We start from the raw sequence: 12,323 nt of genomic DNA on the forward strand, positions 1-12,323 counted from the left end.
TTATCTAGTATTTTTAAAGTAAGGTTTATACTTCACAATTAATTTGAGATTTTTGTATTGCAGATATTTATCTTTTTGACTTATTACAATTTCTTTCACATGTTTTATATGTATTTAAGAATTATGCATAATGATGGTTTTAATGAAAATTAATACATAATCATCTATTTTAAAATTTACATTTCTTTTCAATTCTCTTTATTTTTTCATTTTTTCTGAAAATAATAATTTTCTGAAGTATATTTAATATCCAAAGTCTACAATGCTTTTTTTTCTTATAAATGTACAGTATCTTGTTTTCTTACATGAAATGCTTGATTGCTATCTTCTAATACAATACAATTAATTTGTCTAATATATGTTTGTCTAATTTGTCTTACTGTATATAATAAACAGGATTTAATAATATATCTTTTAAATATTTAAGGTGGAAAAACTAATACATTTAAAATGAATGTTTTTAAATCTTAATCTGTGTATGGTTTCATTTAAAATTTTGAATGCATCTTGTCCTAGCTTTTTAGAGAGATGAAAAATTTTTTAATGTACAGTAAGTCCTCAATCAACATCATCAAATAGGTTCTTGGAAACTGTGATGTTAAGTGAAACAACATATAATGAAACTAATTTTACCATAGGCTAAATAATACAAACAAGAGTTAAATTCCTATGGCATGTTCCTGATCACAAAAGCATCATCAAACTTCTAAATAAAGACTAAAAGCTTCTCTAATTCAGTGTGTGATATGGTTGAGGTGGTGGTGAGAGGGTAAATCCTAATCACTGGAGATGGGTAAAGATGGATAACAAAGAATAAATGGTTGAAAAGCAAAACTGTAAGGATTACCTCCTATCACAGTTCAGTTCAAAAATAAACAATTGGGAATTCGAGAAACTACAGAAAGCACTATAAATTTAATGATTCAAAAAGCTAAGCCACACAACTGTCTAACAGTGTGTCATTTGAAAACAAATTATTTTTTTCAAAACTTTATTTAACCCTGTTTAAGAAAATGATTTTAAAAATGTAAATAAAAAATTATTATAGAAGATTCAAAATATTCTAATAAAACTTAGTTCATTTTTATCATTCAGTATTATTTGACTAATGTATTTAAGTACATTGACATTAATTTTTGAAATTTTATATTTACAGATGTTTAATTAGTAGTCATATGTTTGTAAAACCTGATATATACTTGCATGGTAATATTTGATAAAAAATAAAAACCTGTGAACAGCACCTGTGAAATACTAAAGCTTTATGATCAAATGTGTTATTTGGAATTATTCATTAAAAAATATTCAAAAACTATTCCTATTTGTAAGTGACAACTTAACATGTCACTTTGCATTCTAGACTCCAAACTGATAAGGTTATTAGCATCTGCATTAATAGGTAAAACTAGTGGAAATAAATAATTTAAAGCAATGAAAAAAATTTAAAGGCAAAATAGTTGGAATTTTTTTAAAATTTTCCAAAGCAATCCTTGAGCATATCATTATGTATGTCCTTAAGGGTCTTAAAGACCAATTTCTGTAGTTTGGCAATTGCCAGGTCCCAAGATTGCCAGATTAAGGAGGTTCAACCTGTAATACTGTATTTTCATGCATATAATTTGTGGGTTATTTGTGTTTAAAAAGAATTTTGAAAGAGAGTATTGGTTATGCAATGGAATGGGTTACATCTTGATTTTGAAGTGCAATTATGAAGTTGTACCTAAAGAGAAATGGCTGCTTCATAGGTGCAAAGTATACAGTGGGATGGGTTATGTAAATGTTTTATTTTCATTCTAGCAATTTTGTTATAACCGATAGCATATTATATACCATAAAGTATATAATATGGTGTTGGTTATAAGAATGAAAATATGGTAATTTGCTTTCAACTTTAAAATGAAATAAGGTTTGAAAATTATTTAAATTTTTTATCGTCTTGAAACTTAAACTATAATTTCTTAAGATGAACTTTCTTTAACTATTTTCTTATTCTCTAAATATTCACAGTTTTAATTCTATATAATATTTATTCCTAATACAAATGTAACTTTCAAAACATTAGAATATTCTTTTTCACAGATATACTTTAATATATAACAATTTTCAACTGCCTAATTTAATAATTAAAATGTAACACTTTTTCTCTACAAATTAAAATTTTTTTTATTTAATTTAAACTGATTATGGATTTTATAATATTATTTTTTAATCTTAATGTAAACTGTAGAAATTACAATTTTTTTAATGAATGTTTATTAACAACAGATGTTATATTTGTTAATTTCTCTTATAGATTCATGACTTTCTCTGAACTAAAAGCCATATGAATTTTTCAGTTACAGCTATAAGGCTGTTTATTTTCTTGAAATTTCCCATACTTTTAGGTCAATTTTACAGTTTCTTATTATAGAAATATAGGAATGATTTTAAAAAAATGTATTAAGTGTGCAATAAAAAAATGGAAAGGTAAAATGAAATTTTTAAAAAAATGTTATGGATTGTATTTCTGACCTTAGACCCTTCTTATAAGCAAGGGAAGAATCAAAAATACTAAATATGAATATAATTGAAAAGCACAAACTGAATAATTGTTTGATTCCAATGTAAGCAGAAAGGTAATGTTCAATTTGTGTTATGAAGTTAGTTAAGTAATAGTTATTGTGTCAATGATAATTTTCTTCACTTCTGGTGAAGATGCTTGGTGTTTTTTGGGGAAATTTCATGTAACACTCTTATTATATACATTATTTGGTTTGAATAAAAAAGTATGGGCTATTATAAAGTCCATTATATCTACAAATGAAATATATTATTTTGAAAAAGTATTAAAAATTTATGATGATAATTAAAATTTTGTGGGTGGGCCCTTGACCTGAGAGCCCAGGCCCAAGATAATGCTCATTCCCATATGGCTAGTCAAACACGAAATATAATTGAAATGATGTGCTGGGAGTTGCTGCCACATCCTTCCTATAGATGACCTAGTGACCTTTAGTGATGGGCAGTGTATGGGATACAAAGTTTAATGACAGTGACGGGTCATAGCCAAAGTTTGCAGGTGGTTATGTTGTGTAGAAATGGACTTCTACAAGGGTGGGATTTTGAAGCTGTCAATATGGTGGCAAAAATGTGTCAATCATTTTGGCAGATATGTCGAAAAGTAGTAATATGTTCTAATATATATTTACCATGAGGAATAATAAATAAAGTTGTTATTGAATTCATGCAATATCATTTGGCTGATGATTTTTAGTACATGCCACATATTAACTGTTTTAATACACAGTATATCCAGAAAGTTCCTATCTTCCTACTTTCTTTCAGGAACTTTCTGGAAAAACTGAATGTTATCATTTATAATAGTTGTATTGGTTGATTTATGAATCAAAACTTGTTATTCAATAGAACATTTAACATTTTACTGTGTCATTGCTTAACAGCCCTTATAAAAAACTAGCAAAAAATGACTGTTGTTATGCAGGAACTCAGAGGGGGTTGAGTTGTCCTTGTTATAGGGAGGCCATGAGTTGTTATAGGGTAGCATATGTTTTCTGCAGGGTGGCAGAGAGTAACTACACTAAATTTGTCGAGATCAGTTGAAAGGTTTGGGAGTTTGGGGTAGGGAATGAAATCAGAGAGGAGTGAGTGGTCTGAGTTTTATGCTAGTCCATGTTTCCCCTAAGATACCAGAGAGTAAATTATTCAGAATTTGGTCCAGATCAGTCAAAGGGTTTGTGAGTTGGTAGGTAAAATGAATTCAGCAGGAAGAACAGAAGGGTCTGAGTTTTAAGTAGCTTATGTACTGTACTGTACATTGGAAAGTAATAAGCTTTTCAATGGTTCCTCGACATGGATGTATTTCATGACAATTGCAATTTTCTTTAAGGCATTTTATCATTGATAAGGCACACTCATATGTGTATACCTAAAAGTAACCAACAGAACTTACTTTTATGTAGATAGATGTCTCATAACATAAGACTGGTTTGTATTTTTAAATAATGGTATAATAAGATTAATACTAAAATAACAAACACACAAAAATACTAAAGGCCTACTTGAAAAAGTTTAGTTTCATTTAAGGGAAGTAAATTTGCTTCTTATAGTATTATTATAAGAAACGAACAACCAAGGCAATATAAACAAAGCATATACACAACTACCTGAACTGCATGAATCAAAACTGAAAATATAAGATAATAAGTTTAGAAAGCCCATCAAGTGGCAAGGGGATTGACCTTGAACAGAGCAAATATTGCAGTAAAGTCATCGTTCTTGTGCATTTTCCTTTTTAAATATGAAAATAATATATAGTCTTTGTTCATCTGGAAGGAATAAGCTTTCCAATAGTGAAAAAAATATAAAAATTGGTTTAATAGATTCCAAGATTACCTATAGCAAACAAACAAACAAAAAGATAAGCATTCTTGCTTTATATGTTAGTATAGATAGATAAATGTCAAAGAATGTAGTAGTAAGTATGGAAATAAAAAAAATAATGTGCAATATTTAGAATGAAATTAAATAATTTTACTCTGAATTTAATTTCTTGTTCAATTAAGCTGACAGAGAAAACTCATTTTATGAAATTACTGAAATCCAATTAATAGGTGATATATTTTTTATCAAAAATTTTTTAATAACATGATATATTTTTCAATTTCAAATACTCACATTTAATAATGCTTGGCTTGATGGGAATGTACTTATAAATTTAATTTATTCATTAAAGAAAAGATTCCATAGTAGGCAACTTGGCTTTAGAGCACTTTGCTTTTCAGTCATATTAATGTTTATTATTTTCTCTGTGTTCCTTGCTCTTTAAAAGGTTTGAAGGTTAGCAGTATATTTCTGCGGTGTTATTTAAAAATTTTGTTATACTTTTGTATTGTGTTTTTAGACCTAGTGCTATTGAACACTTAATAAATGATAGTGTAAATATTTTTTAAGCTTACATATATACACTGGTAAGTGGAAAAAAAAGACATGATTTGCCTTAAAGATCAGTAAATGAAAAAAAATTTCAAATTCTTTGAGTAGAATACAATAAAAGATTTTATAGTTCAGAAATACTAATTTCCTAAAAACTTTTAGGATTTAATAATGTCATATGGGTCTTAATTGTAGAGATGTCAGCAAAATATGATCCCTTAATGACCTTTTTGAGGAAAGGAAACAAAAACAAGTCCACAAGTGCAAGATTGCTTTGATCAATATTTCATGTGTCTTCATCACTGTTTTTCTCAATTTTAAGCATAACTCTATGTTGTGCTTTAAATTATTGTTCCATTACTCTTTGATGCCACCTCTCAAATAGCTATGCTTGAATGACTACATTGGAAGCCCACTTTTTGCCATACATATTCCATGCTAAGATGATTCTAGACATGTTGCTGGATGTCTGAGTTTATGCTTGACCTTGTCGCATGTGTTGCATTGAAGATATTCTAACATTCCCTGAACTTTTTAGACACACCATTTAAACTGCAACCCCCGGCAAAAAAGTATTTGAACATGATGTAAGAAAATAAAACTGTAGTTTGAGCTCATTTTACAAGAAAATAAAAATGTAATGCTCAAAACAAACATATGTTTTATTCATTAGGTTATTAAGTATTTATCACTTTAATTTGAAGTGAATAAACAAAATCATTTCCCAAAAAAATTTTTTACATAAAGCAGTATTGAAAAAAGTTTTTGAACATACAGGAAGTTGGAAAAAGTATGAACACTGTTCTAAATTGAACACTATATTGAACACTGTTCTAAATTTACACATTTGAGCATTCAAATTTGAATAGATGAATCTATTAGCTTTAAGGGGTGTGTTGGTATCATTTTCTAACTAAACAGTGATATTTACCTGTCTTTGCTTAAACAATGGTTTCAATCAAAGAATTTAGTAATGGTGTGAGAAAACAAATTATGAAACTGCTACAAGAGGGAAAAAACCAAAATGAAGTAGCCATATATATTGGTGTGTCTTTAAGAAATGTAAATTACACTTGGCAAAAGTTTAAAGACACACAGGAGACATAAAACCAGCAAGACTCAAGATCACTTATTAAAAAAATATATATTTAAAAAATCAAAAGATGTTTACCAAACAATCCAAATGCATAATGGAAGAAAAATAAATCAATTGTTTGTATAAACACAGAAAAAACACCTAAACCAGCATATTTCAAATAAATACATTTACTAACATTAATGGACAAATTAAAATCAAATAATCAATTTTAATTTAATTTAGTTTGATGTTATATATACCTGAAGATGTCTGTTATAAATAGATGAAAATGTTAGTAAAAATGCTTATTTGAGTATGCTGGTTTAGGTGTTTTGTCTGTGTTTAAATAATCAAACGTTTGTGATAGAAAAGTAAAAAAATAGACTGAATGACAGAATTTTCATTTGCAAAGCCAAAACAAAACCATTGTATGATATGCACATTGTGAGTGTAATCCAACAAGAAGATAAGCATATAACACACACATCTATGTTCTTTCTTCACCTGTGTTTATTTTCTTTACAGGATTCTTTCATAGATTCCAACACTCCTCGTTTTTGTTCTTTTACATAAAATTTCTGAAGATACTTGGACAGAATCGTTGAGTATAATCTTGCAAAAAAAAAAAAAAAACGAAAATATTCACCACAGTACAAAAAAGAACTATGATTAAATACTTAAAACTACTTATACTAAAAAAAAAAGAGAGAGAGAGAGAGAGAGGAAGAAAGGATAGACCAGTGGTCCCCAACCCTATGCCCGCGGGCACCATGGCGCCCACCAATCGTTTTACGTGTGCCCGCCACTGTGCGACCACAATAAAAATAAAAATATTTCGGTTTTCAATAAAATGCTATGTAAAACTTTTTTCACTTTGAATGATTAACCATTCAAAAGTAGAAATGGCGTCCAACACAGATGAAAGCAGAAAGCGAAATGTGACTGATCTCTTTTTTCCCTCCGCCAAATCTGCACCAATTCAATTTCCCATACCTGAAATGAAGTAAAACGGTTCGTTCTGATTACCGTAAAATCAAAGTAGGGAAACGTGTAGGGCCCGTAACTTGGAGTGACCTAGAAATTTCAGCAGTCGTTAACTAAAAAAAAAAAAGGTCAACAGCCATCCGTGTGTCAGAAGTAATCTCCGCCACGATATCTGTCGCACCATCTAGAAATATTCCTGGGTGACACCACAATATCCGCACCAGGTGTCACCCATGCTAATGTCACATTATATAAGATTTGTTTAGAAGCAACTTATTTAAATGGGGCCCCAATTTAAATTTTGTCTAGGGCCCACTAGAGGCTTAATCCGGCGCTGTTAACTATGTCCAAATATAAATTCACCTTGAAAAAATAAATGGTGCCCGTCGTCCAGCCGGTATTCTAGAATGTGCTCTTAGGTACAAAAAGGTTGGGGACCCCTGGGATAGACAATAGGATAGATGGATATTATAGTGATAGTAAAGAATGGGTACCCAAAGTTATTGACAATCTTGGAGTGATGATATCGATTGCTGAATTATTAACTGTTCTAATTGTAGGGATTGATGATTTAGAACTCTATCAGGTTCTCTCAATAAGTTTTTGAAGGTCCTTATATTGAGATATTTCGGGCTCCTCTCGAATGCTAGCTTAGGCTTATTTTCTCTTTTGTTCTCCCATTGATGCCAGAACAACCTGGAGGACTTCTCAACACTTTCCAGCTCTTCAACGTTCAAGCCAAAAAGTAAGCTCTTGTCCCACTTTTAGCCCTCGGGACTACCCCTTTCTTTTGTTTTGTAATTAAGTCACCACCACCCGAACAGGAAAGGGTTAGGGAAGAAGTTTCTAGAAGGTGATAGACAAAAGAACCAAGAACAAAGAGGGATAAAATGAAATAAATACTAAGAATATGTACGTACAATATACAAAATATGGCATACAACCACACAATATCTGACCAAGGAACAAAAAAAAAAAAAAAAACAATACAATCATTTCAAATGAGCAAGACAACACAAAAATCGGACTGTAGAAGATTGGAAAAAGGTTATTTTCTCAGACGAGGGTTGTATATGCATTGGATGTGTTGATGATGCAAGAAAATTTGTTTGGAGAAGTGAAGATTAGAAACTTAAGGAAGACTGCCTGAATAGGAACACTTGTTAATGCAGCTCCAAAACATTAAAATTGTTAAAAACTTTTCAACAAGTTTAATGATTCAGGGCTGCATATCATCTATTGGATCTGAAAATACAACAATCAAAGCCCACTTTGGTGATGCTGATATTGTTTGCAAGATGATATGCCACATGCCATCAAGCCAAATGAAATAAAGAATTTTTAAAGTCTAAAGGCCTGAAAATATCCTATATTTAAACTCTATTGAAAATTTATGGGCAAAGTTGAAAATGTTGGTTGATAAATGGCTACCAACTAATAAAGATGAGCTTAAAGAAGCCATTAAAGTTAGCTGAAGTAAAATAACTTCAAAAACCTTCAATGAATAAAATTTGACAGTGCCAAGATGCAAAAAAGATGTAATAAGATCAAGAGTAGGACCAACAAAATATTAATTTTTATTATTGTTTGATTTATTCATTTGAAATTAAAGTAATTAACATTTCCTAACCCAATGAACAAACTGTGTATTTTTGTTTTGAATGTTACATTTTTATTTTCTTGTAAAGTAAGCTCAAACTAAACAATTTTATTTTCTTACATCATATTCAAATACTTTTTACCAGGGATTGTAATTTTATACTGTAATTGAAAAATTCAATGTAATGGCTATTAATGTTTAATATTACTTAGCTGTAAGATTGCATTTTATTAAATGAAATTATAAAAATAATTTGTGTTATTATTGTAATGAGTTTTATCATTATAATGAAAAAAAGACAGGATTTATGAATATTTAAAGAACTTTAAGTCATTTCCAATTACAATTTTATGTTTCTTAGAAAACTGATAAATTTATATTGAAATAGCTTATGTTTTAATTAACTTGTTTTTATGTTAAAATGAATAAAAAAAGGCAACTTACATATATTGAAAGTAATTTTTGTGCTTCAGTTACACATTTTTCTAAAATAATTTGTGTATCATTTATTTTATTACACAAATTAGAATTTCATATTTTTCCAAGAAGATTGCAAATGATGAATATACAAATGATTTACATACAATTTGTATTTCTTTTTAATTAATGCAAGAAATTACATAAATTTAAATTATTGTTTTTAACTGTTATAAATAATAGGGAAATATAATTTCTTCTTAAAATTTATCCTGAAAAAGTACATTAAAAGTAATTAAAGTATTAATTTAGTATAACATTTTAAAGTAAATGTCTCAAAATTAGTTTTAAGAAAATTAAAAATAATCTTAGTGGCCTAATAAAATTTTCTATAATAGGTGAACAATGCAACAGCCAGAGTACAAACAAAAAAGACTCCAACAATACCAAATGGTAAGTGTGCATTTTTAGAAATTTGAATACTTCAGTTTATAATATTGCTGTCTTCCTTTAGTAATAAACACCTTAGTATTGATGATTTATTAAACACTTTAATATTGTTTTGATGATTGATGTTGTGGTCATGTTTCTGCAGCCCTTGATAAAGCCATTTCTTAACCACATTGATAAAACAAAGATTAATTGTATGTACAGTAAGTTAGTTGGATGAGTGATAACACTTTCTAAATAACGAGCTCATTAGATTGTTACTTTTGATTGGATATAGAATGTTATGTGGTCACTACAGAAAGACCTTTTAAAAATTTGCTGTAGAAGTGACACAATGAGACTATTTTTTTTTAAAGTTTAAATTTTAAATTTAACGAAGTATGTTTAAAATACTCTATTTGCCAAGATATTTAAAAATGCAGCCTAAGGGAAATTTCCTCGTCAAGCATGAACAACTTGTGGTCACTGATATCACTGCAAGCTAAGTGCAATCACTGATCCAAAATTGATAAAACTTTTATTCTATAGCTAATATTTTCACAAAATAAGTAGCCTATACTTTCCATCAGAACATAAAATGAGTATAATTAAAATTTCATTTGGGAAATCTCATCATTTTATCTGGAGTTATAAGGAATTCACACACATTCACACAGATGACAGCTTTTATATTAGTAATTGACATGTACCACAATAACTTTAATAATATGAAGAAAATTTCAATGTTTTCATGTGAATTAGCAGTTTGATTTCAATTTAAAACAATTGTTAATCATGGACAGATCTCTGTTCATTTTGTTGGTGTTCAGGTATTTATAATATACTGATCACACACTTCACAAATAGTTCAATTTTACATTACATAGGGGTGACATCTAGACATTTCAAATTTTGTATACTAGAGCAGGGGTGGCAAACCTATGGCACATGTGCCCAAAGTGACACATCAGAGAAATCATCTGGCACGTAATTTATCATATGATTTCTGTCTTTTTCAATCATTCTTTCTGTTTATCACCTGACCATCCTTTTTTTCAATCAGATTTTTTACACTTATTCGAATTAAAGCGTATTCTTTTAATTTTTTTAAATATCATTATTCGAAGGCTAAGACTTTGGCATGCATTAACATCTTTAAAGCTAAGTATGCTTACAATATGGCACGCTGACTCAAAAAAATTTGCCATCCCTGTACTAGAGCATACAAACACCGTTAATAAACGGCTGATAAGATATGATCCTTGCTAAGTACATTTTGCAAAATGGATAATACCAATCTGAGATGAAGTCTCTTTGTTAAAACATATATCTAATCTTCAAAAAAAAAATCTTTTATTTGGAAGACCCTATTAATCTCTAAATTTAACTCCATTTTAGTTAATCAACATTTTATCCCCCAGACCATTGGCCTCTTCTACAGGTTCTTAACATAGTTCTGCACCTTCTTGGCATTTTTAGCATATTAGTGTTAGGAGTACTAAATTTTCTAGCTGTCTTACTTTTAAAATGATTTTATTTATATGTTTACTTAGTTTAATACATTTTAAAATGTTTATTCTATGTAATTTTGTTGTTACTTATTTTCACTTCACATGTGAAAATATGATCTAGAAATTTTTCTAAATCCTTTTTGTTCATAATATTTTGCAATTATCTAACTTTAATGTTTTATATAATAAATCATTCCTAATTTATATTAAAAAAGAAGTATACAAATAATATGACAGAATACAAGTTTGAGTTATATTATCAGAAATTATCTTATGCAAAAAAATATGATAGATATGAACTGTACATCCTTTAGACCAGTACTAAAATGCATTTCAGCCAAAAAATTTTTGGCCCTCTTAAGTTAGAATTTTGTTCTACAAGATTTTATCTTATAATTATAGATTAATGTAATGAATGATAAGTAGATCAGTGTGTGATAAGCTCTATTGATATAATATAGTAGTATTAAATATTGTAATTACTAATAAGAGTGCAAGAAGCTAATTGTAACTGTGAATAATTTTGTGGTACTGGAGAAGTTTGTCATAGTGCAGAACAAAAGTGTTCTAAGATTACCACTTCTTCTAAAGATTGTTATATGGCTCTAAAAGTGGGAAGAAATTGTCAGGTATTACCTAATAGCTAGGATGGATCTTGCAGCAGCTACTGGCACAGGGATAAGCAGATTTATTGTTTACTGTCAGTTGTGAGAGAGATCTCCATGCAAGGAGACTATAATTTTTGTCCACCTAATATCTTCCTTCAGAGGGTCATTTAAGATGAGTGCAGATTTCCAACATTGCAGTAAAGCCCAGACAATTGGGCACATGCTCTTTTCATGGATGAGTTATGATACAGTTTAAATAGTGATTCCAAATTTTTACTCTCATCAGGCAGAACCAGAGACTAGCAACAACCCATCAAATATTTAGAAATTCCAGTTTTGTTGACAGTGCTTTGCTTATCTGTGGAGGCATTATTGCAAATGGCTACATTGACCTGCATTTCTTTCAAACAGTCAGTGACTGGCCAATAGTATAGAAATGAGATTCTGCATCTTTGTTTAGGCTGTTCAGGGATGAAGTCAGCCCAGAGTTTTGCATGATGGATGGCAGATATCAAGCTTAACTGGTTGAGGAGATATCTTGGGAATCTGAAAATACTGTTTGAATGATTGGCTAGAATAGGGGTGGCAAACTTTTTGAGCCCACATGCCATATAGTAAGCATATTTATCTTTAAAGATGTTTATTCATGCCAAAGTTTTAGACTTAGAATAACAATATTTAAATAAATTAAATGAATATGCTTTAATTAGAATGAATGTAAAAAAGCTTACTAAAGAAAAAGACAGGTGATAAATTGAAATTAT

At 29.3% G+C, this 12,323-nt stretch overlaps 1 protein-coding gene across 4 annotated transcripts in view; it reads left to right on the forward strand.

Annotated features, from left to right (window-relative positions):
- The window catches only part of LOC136977472 (RNA binding protein fox-1 homolog 1-like), a 122,635-nt gene that overhangs the window by 89,523 nt on the left and 20,789 nt on the right, over positions 1–12,323 (forward strand). For all 4 annotated transcript variants that reach the window (XM_067272970.1, XM_067272968.1, XM_067272967.1 and 1 more), the window contains one exon: positions 9,410–9,464. In XM_067272970.1, the coding sequence (XP_067129071.1) occupies positions 9,410–9,464 (55 nt within the window). The remainder of the gene's footprint in view (positions 1–9,409; positions 9,465–12,323) is intronic.

This window comes from Centruroides vittatus, unplaced genomic scaffold, assembly GCF_030686945.1.
Source record: "Centruroides vittatus isolate TY-2023 unplaced genomic scaffold, ASM3068694v2 contig_459, whole genome shotgun sequence".
NCBI classification, from domain to species: Eukaryota; Metazoa; Arthropoda; class Arachnida; order Scorpiones; family Buthidae; genus Centruroides; species Centruroides vittatus.